The sequence below is a fragment of the Varanus komodoensis genome, unplaced genomic scaffold (assembly GCF_004798865.1).
Source record: "Varanus komodoensis strain SLA01 unplaced genomic scaffold, ASM479886v1 scaffold13_1, whole genome shotgun sequence".
Classification (NCBI taxonomy): domain Eukaryota; kingdom Metazoa; phylum Chordata; class Lepidosauria; order Squamata; family Varanidae; genus Varanus; species Varanus komodoensis.
Genome location: NW_025335408.1, coordinates 7,951,746 through 7,969,810, shown reverse-complemented (window position 1 = coordinate 7,969,810; position 18,065 = coordinate 7,951,746). Strand labels below are relative to the sequence as shown.

The 18,065-nt window shown below is 38.5% G+C and overlaps 1 protein-coding gene across 1 annotated transcript in view; it reads left to right on the top strand.

Annotated features, from left to right (window-relative positions):
* The window catches only part of PPP1R3A (protein phosphatase 1 regulatory subunit 3A), a 31,985-nt gene extending 14,749 nt beyond the window's left edge, over window positions 1-17,236 (top strand). Inside the window, exons 2-4 of the mRNA XM_044422925.1 lie at window positions 11,343-11,401; window positions 11,508-11,641; window positions 14,489-17,236. Of these exons, the coding sequence (XP_044278860.1) occupies window positions 11,343-11,401; window positions 11,508-11,641; window positions 14,489-17,236 (2,941 nt within the window). The remainder of the gene's footprint in view (window positions 1-11,342; window positions 11,402-11,507; window positions 11,642-14,488) is intronic.
* Window positions 17,237-18,065: the final 829 nt, after the last annotated feature.

Below are 18,065 nucleotides of genomic sequence, written 5' to 3'. Positions count from 1 at the left end.
CCTGGAGACTTTGGCACCCTCTCCTTGAATATATGTCTAGAAATGATAAGCCAGGGACAGGCAGACTTTAAGCTTGCAGTGCACTTTTTTTTTTTTTTTTGGTGCTCAGATCCTAAGATTCACCTGATGGAGTTATAAGCAAAGTAGGGACGTATGGAGGCACACATAAAATTGCAGACTAAGCTTTTTTCCCAGTATCATACCTGGAGCCTACAAATAAATCTAGTCCTGTTTTCTCCCAAGCTTTCTTGAACTCAGAAGTAAAATTTATCAGGAACAAAGATTATTTGTTTCTTTTTGTTTCATTTGCTGTTGTTAAATCACTGGAAGCCAGAAATCTTTGCTCATCTATGCATATTACAGAAGGTGGCTAGCAGAGCCAGATCTACTTTCTCTCTGCCCCTACTATAAGGCACAGACTAGTACAGTATCTCAATAATCTTCTATTCAAGGTGAGAAGAAGGCAATCACCCCCTCCAACTTACAACAAACTTACTTACAACAGCTAAAAACAATGATTAGTGAAATACCATGGCCTCATAAAACAACTAAAGCATCAGTGACAAGCATTAACAATTTAATTGACACCACTAACTGTGCTTCTGGAATGGTGCATAGCTTGGTTGATTTTGCTTCACTTTCATGACTGCATGTACATCTGTAATGATGGCACAATGTGGTATTTGGGGATGCTTGCCATCGCTTAATGTAGTATAGAACAGCCCGGTTGAGCAGCGTATCCCAAGCAGAATCCAAGTTACAAGCAAAATGGATCATCATAACATGATAAAGGTACCGTTGTTGTTTTGATGCATCATAATTAGGGATGTGCAAAGAATCAATCTTCTGAGGGAATCTGCCAGATTCCCTGGTTTCAGCTTTCTGGATTCCCGTCTGCTTTGCAGCAGTCCAGAGTCTGAGCTCCTGGTGAGCATGCCCAGGGTCTGCAGGGCACTTGCCAGGAATCAAGCTGGCACCAGTGAGCAGGGAAGAAAGTTGGACAGAGGAATGGTGGCTGGTGCAGGTTGTTGGTTGTGCAACTGGGGTTCCATGAGCATTTGTTGACTTCTTCTTGGCACAACTCACTTTACAGGACTGAGCAGAGCAAAAGAAGAACTCCACGGGTTCTGGAGGGTCCCACCTCTATTCCTAATATTCATTGACTGGATTGGTAGATCATAAGACCAAAGCTTAAGATGCTAATCAGCAGTACTCACAGAAGCAGTTCAGGATATGTCAAAGAGTCTAAAACTGGAGAGCTCCTTTGTTACAACTGCAGGGTAATTGCCAGAGCATGAAGGATTCCACACACACACACAAACTACCACCACCTTTCAGGTAATAATAAGCACTCTTGATGATACTTGAAGGAACAGGAATAACTACAACAAACTAGAGCACTGTACAAATTGATAAGTATCATTTTTCCGGCATTCAGGATTGGTTGTTTTGTTTCAGCTGCATTTCATGGCCAAGGTGAAATTCTGTTGTATGGAAGAGAATCAGAGCAGCCACCATTTCATTTTCCTCAGAAAGTCATGTCCCGGGAAAGCCAAAGTGGCTGCTACCACAGACATGGCTCTTTCCTTTTCCATGCACTGGAGGTTATTTTAGTAATAGATAGGAGTTCAATATCTCCTGCAAAACACCCACACTTTTACAGACTGAGAGGATTGTTCATGAAGCAATTTATTTTCCTTGAGAGGTGTAGCATTAAAGAGCCCTTCTAAAGAAAAGGCAGTGATTGCAGCAGACTTGCCAAAAGTATCCATTGAGCTGTTCTATGAAGCCCTATTTTTAAACCTGAACTACAGGTAAAAATATTTTGTGTGAGTCTGTGTGTGTTTTTTTTTTAACATTTGGAGTTTTCTCTTGTTAATGAAGACTGCATTGTAAAAAATGAAAAAGCTGCTGTATATGAAAGCAGGTTTTAAACTGTATCTCATGCTAGGGGCATGTGTTTGGGGAGGGGAATCAGAGTGTGACAGTGTAACACCATGTATGTCTAATTGTACATGATCCTCAATAAATTCAGTGAATTATGTTCTCAAGGAAATACACTAAAGCAGCAGTAAAATGGTTTGAAGTAACTAAGCTGAGGAATAGACTTTTTCTTGAAACACTTTGCTTCTTGAATTAGTGCATCACAGTTTCACAAATGTTTGGTTGTCCACTGCTTCTCCCCGGTCCTTAGGACAAACACAACATTTGACATTATGTTGACCTTTGCTGCTAACTTGTATCCACGATTTCCACAAGCACTGATATTTCTATTTCCTGGAAAATGAGAATGGAGATTTCTTTGACCTCCTTAAACAAATCAATCAAAGCAATTAGGAGTTCAGATTAAAAGGTAGAGAACAGTGAAATGAAATGTTTGGCAATCTAAGTTTTAATGCAGCCTTCTGCAACCTGGTGGCCTTTAGAGGTGTTTGGACCACAACTCCTAGAATTCCCATCCAGCAGGGCCATTGACTGGTAATTCTGGGTGTTGCAGTCTGGAAGGCACAGGTTGGCTGGTTTAATATACCTCTAGCTGCTATTAGTGACCTGGCGATATGTTAACCTTGACCAATCAATATGGCCCAGTGGAAAATAAGTACTTTACCCAGGAAATTCAAATCCATAACATAGCAGAGTGTTCTGTACATTTCCTTGGCATTAGAAAATAACATAATGATAGCAAAATTATTCTCAGAGTATAGATGCTCATGTAGCCAAAATGGCACCATTCGTTGTATGCATGCTAGTAGTCTGGAGAAATCCCAGGGTCTGACTTTGGAAAAAAATCCTAAAGCAAGGAGACATTCAAAACTGCCCAATAAGGATTGAACTTGCTCATTGTAATGGCACGCTTACTCCTGTTTTGGGAAAATCTTTTTTAAAAGGGGACTGGAGTTTCCTGGAAAAGGGTATTATGAGCTTGCTGGCTGGTTGGAACCCTCAATATGACTACTCCATACAGGTCCCATTTGTGAGATATAAAACAAGCAAATAGTTTTAGGCTAAACATTAATTCTTCCTGATACACTTTTGGGAAGGGCAATAATTTAGGCACATGCATGGCTCTAGCAATTGTTGTGTGCTAACAAGTCATCTCTGGCTTATGGTGACACTATGAATGAATGTCTTCCAAAAACAGAAGTTGTGCAAATAAAATATACCTGTAATATATCTAAAAACTATATCAGACTGCATTCATATACACATGTCCTCAGAAGTAACTCTTACTGAATTCAGTGGGGAGAATCCTCAGATAGATGAATATAGGGATGTACTGTCAGTCATTTTTGATTGCTACAAGCCCAAGTAAAATATATGGTTTAAATAGAACACAGTTACTCTGTAAGTTGTAGGACAATTCTAAAATAAATGGTATAGAAAGGAAACATAACATGTATGAATGAAATTGGAAATAGAATCCTTGGGTTTGAATGGAAGAGGGAACTAGTGATTTGCTATCTCTGCATTGTGTGCTATAGCAGGCCTTGCTTTTCACTTAGAGCCAGCATATTTATTTCTACAGATTTTTTTCACTGCTTCATCTCTCAGACCTGTTCTACCACTCTAAGCCAATGCACAAATTTATCAGTCTAGAGGCATCTTCTGATATACCACTATGTCTAAATAATGCTTAAAATACCTTGTCAATTTATATGTAATAAGTTTAAAAGTGCATAAGCCTGGGAGTTATTGTTCAGTTCCATATGGCTTCTTAGATTTGTATGTAATTGGAATTAGAAATGTCACTGAACTTCACAAATACACAAAAACAATCATGTGTCCTCTTTTACAGAAGGCAGTCCTCTATTTGAAAGGCTGCGGGAGGACTGCAGTCTATACTAAAGGCATCCTTTAGTCAAAGAACTGTTCAGTCCAAGTCTGGTTAAAGATAAATAGCTAGCAGAAGAAAAATGGCTTATCAATAGTAGCTGAAGAGCAGACTGAGTAATGCACACAGGTTGCCTGGACACACATTATTTATATTATAATAATTTATACATTCAAATCTATTTAAGCATATGTAAATTTTATTTAAATTTATTTTATTTAAATTGGTATCTTCTTTTGGCATCACAGTGATTCATAAGTGGCCACTGTAACATACACACAACAAAAGTATCTAGAGAATATGTATCAAATGTTATGCTTTCAGTAGTTCTGAAGATAGTGGCCATGCCAAAATCACATATATACTCTGAACCATATATTTGCATTTCTGTGCTTTCAGCGATGAACACTGCATGTGCTTACAAATTTCTTAAATGTATTCTCATAATTTTACACCCTCTAATCATGAGCCATCTCTTTTTCTGAAATCCTCAACATCTAGAAAAAATATGCATGTAAGAAAGGAGATACAGGTGTTTTGTGTCCAGAAAAGTTGCAATCCTGCAGAGTGCTAAATAGACCTAGTTGAATTTCTGGCTTGAGATCAGGAAAGGTAATAGGTATCCAAGTTCCAAGTGAGTCAGACTGGGTAAAGGTGACTCAGTATGGACAAGCCCTGAGACAGGAAACAGGGATAATGCCCAGCAACAAGGGGCATGGTTTTAATAAAGGTCTGACCAAACTGAACCCTGAAATAGTGAGACAGTCCTACTGAGTGCCCAGGCCTAATTCTTTGCTTCAGTCAATTCCATGACTTGGAACTTCATGCTCTGGTGCTGTTGGATGGCCTTCAGCTGCCACTGCCACCACTGCTACTGCCTTCTCTTTGGAAGAAATATAGGCAATAGGCATGAGAGGCAGGGCTGGCCTAAGTCATCTTGCTGCCTCAGGTAAAGGGCAAGAAGCCCACTCATCCCTTTCCAACTGCAGAAGCTGACAGGAGTGGTGGTTTGGTTTTACTTCAACACTGTTCATAGGACAGTGCAGTGTACTTGAGCACAGCAGGCTAGCTTAAGGGGACACAGGGAAGGCTGCATGGCACACAGGACTCTTTCATTCTATGCCCTCCCTGTTACCTGAGATAGTTGATTCCATCTGCTGCCGGTCCTGAAAGGAAACATGAGAAAGTTGTCAGTTCTAATTCCTTTGCTGAGGAGTCGGAATTCCCTGCAGCAGAGTAAGAGTCAGGTGTTGATTTCCTCTGAGTGACTTACAGAGCACTCTTCTCCTAAATAGTGCTGATCTACCCCAATAGAATTTTTCTGTATATCAGAATTACTAAGCAGGATTTCAAGAGTCTGGGGTATAACCTTTGAAGGCTTGTGGGCTTGAAGACCAAAAGCCTGCAATGCAAGATGATATGGAGGGCAGGAAAACAGGCAAAAGATTAACTCTCTCTGCAATAGCAATCAACTGTACAATCTTCTTGAACAAAAATAGTGCATATGCAATCAGGGGGCTGATCGAAGTGAAGAATTCATATTGTATTGAAGGAATAGACATAACTGGAACCAGCTGACATGTCAAGTGGACAATGGATTTCTAGTGGGAAGCTGAAATTTCCATGTGGCTGGGAAATGGAAATAAAGTTCTTTTCATGGGTTCCTATTTCACTACATTGAAACCCTTATCTGTGTTTTTTTTATTGCAGGGAGTTTGTTAAATAACTGGGCCCCAAGTACAATATTTGTTCAAAATTACTGTTCCATTGTGAATAAGATATGGGGACATTGAAAGTAGTACAAGCTAGATTATAAATAAAATAGTGGTGACAGGTCATGAATATTGCTGTAGCCAAATCTAAATTTAGTAAGTTGCTGCTGAATTATTATTTAGATAATTATATCAGTTTGCCTTCAAGATGTTTGAATCAAATGGAAAGATGTATAACTCATTATAACACTAGAATGTTCCCTAATGGTAACACGTATCTCCTTCAAAATGGGCCAAAAGATATGAAAAAATAGACAGGTCACAATGAATCAGCCCTCTTCTCTAGCTGATCCATTGAAATGAATGGGGCTTAATTTCAATTAGACTCATTCACAAAATTCTGGACTGTTCCTGACTGGGAGGACAGAAGAAGATAGAATTAGAAAACTGTAGTATAAGAATGGAGCTTAAGATTGTTCAGTTTAAACTAGGGTTCTTTTCATGTGCAAAAAAGTCCAGTTAATCTGCCTGTGATTTCAGATTAGGGTGTATACCAAGAAGATAAAAGGAACCAGTAAAGTGCACACAGTCAGTAGCTCCTAATAGGCAGTGATTTAAGTTAGTTTAATGTGGCAGAACAGTTTAGTGGCAGAATACATGCTTTGCTTGCAGAAATTTCCAGGTCCAATCCTGGAAAGAATCCTGCTTGAAACCTTGGAGAACCACTGCTTGTCAAATGCTGGACAGACCAATGGTCTGACTCAGTATAAGGCTTCCTCCGTGATATTTTGGAACACCATTGCCACTGGGTAGCATAAGAGGTGATTGGTGCTACAATAGCAAAAAGACAAAGACTCTATTTTTATTCATTTATATTAGAATTTATATTTTCCCTTTCTAAAGTTGCATTCAGAACACTCAGAACAGCTTAACAAAGATAGAAACAATGAAAATAGACAATAGCACTCCATAAAGCAATATAAAGTAAAGTACATCCAGCCATCTCTATGAAAAGAAGCACATGGCACTAGGGAGGGGAGACACTGATTTTTGAGCTTGCCTAAATTCTTGCAAATCACTTCAAAGATCATTTGAGCTTGCTTTTTTTTTAATCTTTGAAGTTGGTTCAGCTTTTTGAAAAATGGAAAAGTACATGCTTCTCTGCATATTTTTCAATAGTGTGTAATTTCCCCCATTAACTAAGGCAGCAATTCTATAGCCTTTCAATATTGACATAGGATTTTTAGCTTCCCAGCACCAGCTTTGTTGGATCTCTCACTGAGAGTGCAAATGCACCTTGGAGAAGAGTAAAAGGGCATGCCAGGGGTAGAAAGGGGAAGAGCTCAGGTCATCTCCATACACAAATTCCTATTGGCAAAACAGCTTCCTTCCCTTCCCCTCTTCTCCCTGGTGCTTTGTTGTTGTTGTTAGTCGCGAAGTTATGTCCCCCCCATGGACAATATTCCTCCAGGCCTTCCTGTCCTCCACCATCCCCCAGAGTCCACTTAAGCTCACACCAACTGCTTCAGTGACTCCATCTAGCCACCTCATCCTCTGCCATCCCCTTCTTTTGCCATCTATTGTCCCCAGCATTCCCTGGTGCTTTATGGTGGCTAAATATGGCTGTCAATATAAAATGCAAGGGGTGAGTTGCAGTGCTGCCATGCCTTGCTCCAGTAATTGCATGCAGGTAATCTTTTGAGTCCAGAAGTTTAGGTGCACAATGGGTGGAGGCACTGGATTTCACCCTAAAGTGCAATGACGCAATTTTTTAAATGCACATTTTGAAGTGCACATTAAAATGACTCTTTTAAATGAAATTACAATTTTATGAATGTACAAACATTTCTTTAGAGAAAGTGTGTATCTTTTAATGTTTGGGAAGGTGAACAGGACGTGTTCACATGGTCTGCAACAGAAATGAAATTCTTGCACATCCCTATTTGGTTCACAGCGAACTGCAATCTATGTATTGATATTAGTATCTAAGCCTTCCACATCACTATGGTGCTTAGAATAAGAAAAGATATAGGCTACAGGGAGTGGAATAAGCAAATTATACTTTATATTAAATAATTATTGCAAATTGCCTTTCTGATATTATTCTGTGACAAATGCTGCTATTGTTACTGTAAATGCTGTTAATGTTATGTTGCTATGATACAACGCATAATGGGGCTTTTTCGGATTAACAAAATGAACTGCCTCCTGCTCCAAATAGTTTACAATCTAAATTATTTAATCTTGGTTGGGTGGAGAAAACAATTCTGTGTGTGTTTGAAAAATGTTCTTGATAAACCCTTCAACTATCGATATTAGGTATTCAGTATCCTTCTCTTTATTTAAAAATAGTCAGTAACATAGGCAGGAATGAAATTTAAGAGGGTGCTATTGCATTCCTGTCCAGCCTGTCAGTTTTGGCCGCTTCCACCTCTACTATGGTTTAAATATGCTCAGACTTAATACAGAATATGGTACAATAATATAATTTTATGCATATGCTGCTATAACTTTATACTCTTTTCTTCAGTGGCACTATACATACTAAATTGATGGAACGAGCCACAGAAGACTGTCCCAGACATCGTAGGACTTTGGGAGTTCTCTTCCTGAACTCCACACACTGCTGTGACCTTAAGAGGTGGATGCTTATTTCCAGTCTTCCTTTCTTGCTCCTTTGCAGTTACTGTAGAAAGCACCAGGCTAGCTGCTTCCTGAGGTCACACAGGCAACCTTAGATGTAGCAAAAATGGTATATTCCATTGGACAGGGAGGGGAGAGGGTGGATTGTGAGGCATACTGTGGCTTCTCTAACTTCAGCCTCCCCCTGCTAGTAGCATGAAGGGTTCAGAAGCCCATCTAGTGGTCAACAAGAGAAGGATGGAAAGGTGATAAATGTCTCCATTGGTCCTACTGCCCTGCCGGAAGAAACCAAGCAGGACATCAGATACCCAGAAACCTGAAAGTCTGAAGGCTTCTTTCTACAGAAAGTGCAGTCTTTAGGTCTCCTTTCCTTACCATGGATTCAAAGTGGCATGGGAGGTTCCATGCAGACTTCTGATCTAGGAGTTGTGGTTAGTATAGGGACAGCAGAAGCAAATTTCATTTTATTCTTGAAGCCATGGCAGTGCTATAAGTCAGCTATATGCTTACATGCACAAAGTATTTTTTTTCTCTCTTGTCTTTGTCAGGTTTGGCAAACAGAATTCATAGAATCATAGAATAGTAGAGGGGGAAGAAGCCAAAAAAGCCATCAGGTCCAACCCCCTACTGGTGCAGGACATCAAGTTACACCATCCAACTCATATGTCTTTCCCGTTTTATGTTGAATGCCTCTAGAGTGCCTCTGAGAGCCTATGACCTCAGTAGGCGACTGGTTCCACTGTCATACTGCTCTGACAGTTAGGAATTTTTTCCTCTTATATCTAGCCTGAATCTGGTTTGTTGCAACTTGAGTTGATTGGTCCACATCCTATACTCTGGAATGAGTAAGAAGAGAGTTTGTCCTTTCTCTCCATGACAGCCTTTCAGGTATTTGTAGAGTGCTATCATATCCCCCCTCAGTCTTCTCTTCTCAAGGCTGAACATGCCCAGTTCTCTCAGACTCTCCTCATGAAGCTTTCTTTCCAGACCTTGGATCATCTTTGTTGCCCTCCACTGAACCCTTTCCAATTTTTCTCTATCTTTCTTAAACTTTTGTGTCCAGAACTGGACACAATAATGTAGATAAGGTCTGACTGGTGCCAGGTATAGGGGAACTAGCACTTCTTGTAATTTGGAAGTGATACTTTTATTACTACATCTCAAAATAGCATTTGCCCTTTTGGTGGCTACACTGAATTGTTGGCTCATATTTAGCTTGTTGTCCACAACTACTCCAAGGTCTTTCTTTTTTTGCAGTACTGCTGAGCCAAGTATTCCCCATCTTGTATCAATGCATTTGGTTTCTTTTTTCCTAGGTGGATTACTTGACATTTGTTCCTATTGAATTCCATTCTGTTGCTTTCAGCCCAGTATTCCAGCTTACCTAGATCACCCTGGATCTTCTTTCTGTCTTCCAGGGTGTTGGCTATTCCACCCGGTTTTGTGTCATCTGCAAATCTGACTATTGTTCCCCATTAATAAAGATGTTGAAGAGCACTGAGCCCATGACTGAATCCTGTGGCTCCTCACTTATTACCTCTCTCCAGTTTGAGAAGGTACCATTGATGAGCAATCTTTAAGTCCAATTTTGTAGCCAGTTGTGGATACACCTAACAGTTGTTTTATGTAGTCCACTTTTTGTTAGATTGCTTATCAGGATGTCATGGGGCACTATGCTGAAACCTTTGCTAAAGTCAAGATAGCTTATGTCCACAGTATTTCCGCAGTCCATTTGGGAGGTTATCCAGTAAAAAAATTGATTATATTAATCTGGAAGGATTTATTCCTGAGAAATCTGTGTTGGCTTCTGACAATCACTGTGTACTTCAAAGTACTTACAGACTGATTTTTAATTTTTTTTTCAGGGATTGATGTCTGACTGAGTGATCTATAGTTCTCAGGTTCATCTTTTCCCTCCCTTTCTTTAAGATGGGGACATCATCAGCCCTTCTCCAGTTCTCCTGCACTTCCCCTGTTTCCCAAGGCTTCTCGAAAACAATAAACAGTGGTTCTGAAAGTTCTTCCATTAGCTATTTTATGACTCTAGAATGGAGCTTGCTGGGCCCTTAGATTTGAACTCATCTAGCTGATCTAGATGTTTTTTGACCTCTTGTCTGTCAATCTTGGTCTTCCATCCCCCACTTTCAGCTTGTACTTCCCCGTCAGTAGGTAGGTAGGTAGGTAAGTTGTAGGCCTTGTGGAAGCATACTGAAGCAAAGTAGTAGTTGAGCACCTCTGCCATTTCCTTGTTTGTTATTGATTTGCCATCCACTCTGAGTAGCTGAATCCCTTTTCTTTCATTCTGTCTTTTGTTATGGATATATTTGAAGAAGGCTTTCTTGTTGCTTTTAGTATCCCTTGCAAGTCTCATTTCATTTCCTGCTTTAGTCTTCCTGACATCATCCCTGCAATTGCCTGCTAACTTTTTATATTCTTCCTTTGTGGCCTGGCCTTCCTTCCACCTCCTGTATGTGCCCTTTTTTGCTTTCAGATTGTCTCTTAACTTTTGTGGAGTCACATGGGTTTCCTCTGTTATATTCTACACTTTTTTCTTGTTGGGAATGAATTTTCCCTGTGCAATACACCATCATGGATAAAGGCCAAAGAAGCAATAAATGGCAAGGGATAGTTGTTTATTTCACTGACATTATCATACCCTGGCACCCTGCCTTCAGCCTAGCCTAAATACTCCTAGGAATTTTAGTTTCACACTGTTTTAAATTCTGTATTGTATTTTAAATCTTTGTACTGCTGCTAGTTTTCACATTTATTTTATAGTGCTGTTTTAACTATTTAATTTTTTCATACTGTATTCTATGTTTTAAAACATTTTAAATCACTGATCTGCCCAAAGAGCTTCAGCTATTGGGCAGAATAAGAATGCAGTTGATTGATTGATTGATCAATTGATACTTATTGGAAAGGGCTATGGAGAAGGTTAAACTACTCCTGGCAACTGCCCGCAACTTCCTAAGGTGGCTTCACATTATAATACTTCGAGCTTCACAAGAAAACCGATATTTAAAGTTATGTTTATACAAAATTTCTAATGGCTTATTTTGCCTCATTAACTTTTATGTCATTAGGTTTACAGCTAAATAATTCCAAAGTAAGAATGTAGAGAATATCACTAAGTTTCCTTTCTCATTTCACAGCAAAGAAGAAATATTGGCAATGGCTGATGAAGACATATGGAATACTTCAAGGACTTCAGGTATAAAACCTATTCAATTAGTTCTTCCTTGCTGCACATGTTAATTAAAAAAAAGTAACAAAACATCCTGCTGAATATTATTCAAGAATTTTTGTTAACTCTTCAGGGTCAGACATTCCCCAAATCCTTTATTCACATGTGGATGATAATGAAACTGAACAAAGGAAAGAAAAGGTAGATGCTAAAAATGTGGGACATAATGAAGATGATAATGAAAATGAAAAAGAATTAGAGCTGCTGGTAAGTGTCTTGTATTTATATAAACTGTTAGATGATATAACACGTTTATTCCCCAAAGAGAGTAAGATCTTTCCTAACTCAGTATTGCTGGTAGGTATGCTAAGTAATCTGGCAATGCTACACCAACATCAGAGTTTTAATAGCATCCCTAGCACAATGCGTAAGACACTTTGATTCAGTCTAATTTAAAATCATTAATTTAATAACTTATCTCTTTTCTTTCTTTTGTTTTATCACAGGCAATAAGTGACAATTTGAAAACCTTAGAAGAATAATATTTCAAAGTCCTGTCTTTCTGGTCTCTGTGATCAGTATTCACTTATGTATACATATTTTTGTTCAGTTTTTGTATTTGTTCTACATTTAGGGTGCCTTATGACTGGGATAACTGTTTGCCCTGTGATGGCTGCTTGTAAGCTCATCAAAGAGCAACAAAAATTATGTGAGACATTAATTATTGTACAATGTGGCCACTGAGTTAGGTGACTTTTACCATGCACCACTATTCTACTTCATTAATTAGTTATGAGAACTTCCTCTTTTCTCCCTGTCCAGCAGTTTGGGGTCTAAAGAACAACAATGGCAGGTAGAATCTTATGATCCTCTTTAAGCTAAATGTTTTCCTTTGGATATGGACCATGAATATTACCTGCCAGGTGTAAAACATACATTTCCATCACTTAGCAATCCACAAAGACTTTACAAATCAGTTTTGGGTACAATCATATCCAAGTTTAGTCAAGAAAAGGCCTATACGTCCCAGCATGTCCCAATCAATATAAAGGATAAGGCATGTATTTATTTATTTAAAATATTTATATCTGTTTGCTATCCATGATCTCAAAATGGTTCATTCACAAATAAGATCAACATTGTATTGACTACCTAGGCAAAATATTTAAAATCCGAGGCAATAGTATCCAGTATTTAGTGATTGGCAAATGTTGAAGAAAATCTACATCTATTTAATAGGCATACAACTGCTGGTGCTTTCTAAACAACAGGGGGAGAGCATTCCAGAAGGTAGGTGCCATAGAAAGGACATTTTGCTGGGCTGCTAGAGGATAAACTACAGAGAACAGAGCCAGAGTAACAGGGCTTACTCTCTGGAAATTTAAGTGCTTATGGGCTTATTTATATATTACTACTATGAATATTAATTTTAGCCTAAATGCCCTCTATGGTGAGTATCTATTCTGTGTGCATTTTACAAAAAGGGGTTACCTTGCATTTCATGGGAAGACACAGCAGTTACTTGGAGCTCGTACATTTGTGTACATAGTACATAAATAATTACAGAGTATAATGCTCCTTACTTGTAGATACATGGAAGTTGTGGACATAGGAGGGGATATATGTCTAACATGAGCACCAAAATGCACTTTTGGATAGTGAGAAACAGAATGGGTTCTTTTACACAGATTCACAAAACCTCCCTAGCTTTAACTTTAGGAAAGTTCAAAGTTGTCACCCATTGAGGAAGCTTTCACTACCTGAATAATCAGCATCTCTCAGTATTATTGTTAAGAAAGGGTGAGCAAGAAGATGCTATAAAAAGTGCAGGAAACATTCAGTGTCCCTCAATATTAGTAGATTCAAATTTAATAGTTTTTAAAAATCAAAGTGGTCATCTGTACAATAAATGAGAATTGTATATATGTGTGTCATTCAGTTTTTAATTTACCTTATGTGCTATGTAATGAATTAAACAATGGAGGGCTATAATAAATGGAAATTCAACCAAATCTTTGAAACCCATAGGCAATGGCTCACAAGACAGCTCGGCAGTTGACAAGTAACATGAGCCTTATGTGAGAAGAAGGGGGAAATCGTAAGATTTGCATATAATTATTGAGATCATGCAAATGTCAGTTATGAGGAGGGAGAAAGAGGGGGAAAAAACAGGCATCTCAGTTTTAATTCCTGACAGTTGGCATCACTGAAGAGCTCAGATACATTTGAGCACCAGTTGGCAGAGGGTCATTAAAACAGAATTTGCAGAAACATTAGTTCCTTCACTTTTCTTTGAGTGACGTTTTACTATTAATAGTTTTCAGGGGCTTTGCAGAAAACATATTAATAAGAGACACTGTAATGGGGGTATCTGCAGCAAGTAGTAAGAGGTGCCCAAGAAGCTATCCTCTAATTGATTGGTATGGAACCATCAGTCTCAGTATTCGAAAGCAAGGCAAGAATGCCATGACAAGCAAATGCAGTTGAAGGATATAATTAAATATTTGGGAGAGAAGGAAGAAACTTATTCATTTCCGGCCTTGGCTTTGCTAACACACTTTGCACTTTCTAAGAGACTCTGAAACATTCCGATCTGGAGCCTATAAAAGGTCCTGAGAGGAATGAAGCAAAGATAATCCTTATAGTATTTGTCAGTGTGCAAATGTGTCTTTATTTTACTGGACAATGCCGTACATTCTATAGCTTTGATGTACTGTGTCAATGCACTCACTTTAAAATAAAACATGCCTCGAATGGAATGTGCCCTGTGAATGAATTAGCTCCCCTTGTAGAGACTATTCTCTTTAGGATTCGTTTGTATGAAATGGACTGAGCCCATGAATAAAGAGGGTGCTATGTGGTTGGGGGATATGAGAAAGATGGAGGAATAAATGGTATTTTTTCTTGCTTTTTATGCATACTTCTAATGCCCTTTATGAAACTTCCTTCTTTTTTTAAGCAACATAAATTTTGGAGATGGTTTGGAAAAGTGTTTTCCTAAAATCTTTTTTACGAAAAACAAAACTTTCTGTAGTTAAATCCTCCCTCATAGATAAATGCATGTACACACACAAACAAATAATCTGACCATTCTTTGTGATTCTGTTGTTTCAGCTAAGTCATCACTTCAGTAGAACTGGAGGTTCTTCCAGGGATGAAAGGAGTTTATACACAGCTGAGCCGGTTAGATTTCCAAATGATCCACAAGAATTTGGGGACAAGCTAGACTCTGGCCTGCTTAGGCAACCTCTGCCTCTAAGCTCTTCATCTGAACATGCTTTGCAAGACAAAGAACTGCACAGTAAGAGTGAACTGCTCTCTTCCGTAGGAGCTGATAATAGTCAGTCATCCTCAGAAAAAGTTATTGCAGTGGACTCTGTAAAAAATAGCACACAGTCTTCAGAGTTTTTTAACACAATTGAAACACCTTTATCACCAGAGTACTGGCCTGGAACAGAAAAAAATGAGACTATCTATATTGCAGAGGTTATCTCAAGCAATAATGGAATGTTTTCTGCAAATGTTCAAAAAGATGAACCCCAGAATGCTCCAGAAAGTAAAACAATGGAAAGTTTGTTCATCAATGTGGATGATGATGACTGCAAAAAGGTTTGGAAGACAAGGCCCCAAAGAGTTCCCTTAGAGCATGGAGAAGAAGAAATCCAGTTAAGAGGAAAATTACTGGAAGGTATGGATGACGTTGCTGAGCCTGTTCAGGGAAGATGTATGCAGGAACCATCTTGCCAAATTCATGAGTCCATTTTAGAAAGCACTGTAGGAAATGAATCTAAAGGGGAGAGTGAAAATCAGGAACATGTAAAAAGAATGTTAAATACAAACACCTTACCTGATGTTGGTGTCACAGTAAGTTCTTTCAGATGTTCTCCTGAAGAAGATGATACTGTAAAAGAAAAATTTAAGACTGAGTATAATGTTGATAAAGGGAAAGAAATTATGTTAAGCCTTTTAGAATCATCTCCAGAAGAGAAGCAAGTCTACTCCACCCACGGGCATGAAAAACACATTACACTAGACAAGGATGAAGCCAGTACAGTACTTGAGTTACCCCAAGAAGCAGAAGTGACTATTTTCAGTGTGGTAGATGAAAAAAAGGATGAGAAAATTCATCAATCAACAGAGTTACCACATCTACAAGAGAGAGGAAGCTCAAGCAAAACTAGTAACATTGAAGAAAGCAAAGGTCCAGTTGTAGGTGAATTAAGTCTAGATTTGAAGAGAACAGAAAGTAGATATCAAGAAGCAATTCAGAATACAGGCAGGTGTTCTATAACACCTGCTGACGAAAGGAGCTCTATACATTCTGCATCCATAAATCTAGAGGAGGTATTTGATACTAGTGGGAATTTAGACGAAAGGAAGTACAATCAGAGCTATGGCCCAGGAAACAGAAATATTTTGGAGTCAGAGCCATGCCAAAGTGAAACTGACAGAATTATTACTGATGATCAGAGCAGTCAGGTCATGAGGGAAAATCAAAGTTGGAGTGCCTCAGAAAGTCAACTGGCAGAAAGAGAAAGTGAAAAAAATAAAAGAACACAGATGAAAGAACGATCAGGTGACGAAACCATGTGGGGAATTAGAGATAATACAATATGTCTGAATGTAACTCCCGCAGATGAATTGTTTACCTGCCAAGACCCAGGGAGAGATGAAGAATCTGCAGTAGCTAAGCATGATAGTACAGGGGAAGCAGAGGCAGTTACAGCCGCTTATATAATTAAAATGACATCAGAAAGTACTCCAGAAAAAATATCTGCTGGTGAAAAAGCAGTAATTGTTAAGCTACCTCAAGAGACTGCACTAAGTGACAGGCCCACAGAGGAAAAAGAAACAGTGTTTGATATACATGAAGGGAGAAATGATGGTTCACATTATCCTCTTTGTCAATGCAATACAGTGGGTGTATTATATGACACCAAATTTGAAAAGGAATCAGTTTTAGATATTTGTAAAGCACGAGTACATGAAACGATGCAAGGAGAAATGATTTCAGTATGCAATACAAGTGAAATGCTTGCTAGAGCAGAACATAACACTGGAAATGATTCACCATTGGGTGAAATATTATGGACTTCTACAGAAGGAAAAGCTGCTTCTGAGCAGGATTTATATTTGGAAACATCTCTGAAAGGTTCACAGCATCTTTTGCAAGGTCTGTACAACGAAGAGGCTGAAGAGGGAAGCACCTGGAAATCTCCCCATGTAGCTGCTAAAACTGAGAACAAAAATTCTCCTTCTGATCTAAAAAGATTTCCTGAACATTCTTCTTTAACATTTTGTGAAGACTCCATGGGAGCTAATACCAGTGAGGGAAGGGAAGCATTGCATCCATTCATGGATATGTCAGGTGAAATTGTAGCTGAATCAAGATGCAACTTCAGTGCAATGAATGATACAGGTCATGTTATTTCAAGTACTTCTTCAGAGGATGAACTCCCTTCTAGTGAAAAAGGAGAAAGAAGCATTGATCAGGTTCCCCATCAACCAGAGTTTGAACAAGGAAAGCTACTAGGGCCAACCATTTTAATTAGTGAGCCTACTGAAGAAAGAGAAAAGACAAGATTAGAATCTGAAGGCTTACTAATGGAAGAAAAATGGAATAGTGAAGAGCATGAAAACCAGCCTGTTTCTGATCACACAGATGTTTCTGACCAGCAAAGAGAAGCTTTTAATTTGCCTTCTGAGTGTCTTGTTTTAAAGCATATTGGTTACAAAACTCTTTATTTCCTTTTCTTTGTTGTGTTTTGTGTAACATTGTACCACTATGATTTGATTGTTTGCTTTGCACTCTACTTATTTTCCTTGTATTGGCTATATTGCAAGGACACGAGAAGCAAATAATTGGTTAAAAATGAGTAAAGGGTCCTGTAGTCTAGATATTGTACTTAATATCTATTATCAGTATATCCCAAAGAGCTACAACATCTACTCTTAGAATCAGTCAAGATTCCCTCCTTCCCTTGAAACATTGCTTAAAACTTAAAGGAAAACACATGGTTTGCTCCTTCATATAAATAATTATTCTGCATAGGACCATTATGTTTGGATCATTAAATGCCTATATGAATATGAGTTCTGAAGCACATCAAGATAAAATTAAATACAGCTGCTGCTCCTTATCAGTTATCAAGAAGTGAAGCTTCACTTTCTTCAGATTTTATTGCATTCATTTGTTTTCTAGTGTAGTTTCATTTTCTGAGAGTTTTTAAAATGGTTTTATATAGCAAATGAATGAAGAGGGAATGGCATTATGACACAGAGCTTTCCTACATGAGACTGTTAATCAGCTGTGCCTACTTTTGGTTTCATTGCAGATTTGAAATCTTAGCACTATACAAACAGCATTTCCTTTCCTGCTCCGTAACCTCTAGGTGGCACTGTGATATAGCAAAATAATGCAGATATACAAACATACAAAAGCAGATTCTTTTGCCTTTAACAATTGAATACAGTATTATCTCTGCTCTAAAAAAATTACCAAAATTGCTCTGTAGATACAGGAGTAGCATTGGAAGATCACAAGGTCATGTAAAGACCAATAAATGCCTCCTGTATAAAAAGCCTAACTTGCTAATGGGGCATGCCCATGCAGGAGTTTTATGCCCTGTTTATTTGGCACATTTAGTCATTAAAAAGGAAGGCTGAAAAGTAGCTGACCTACCATATTTTT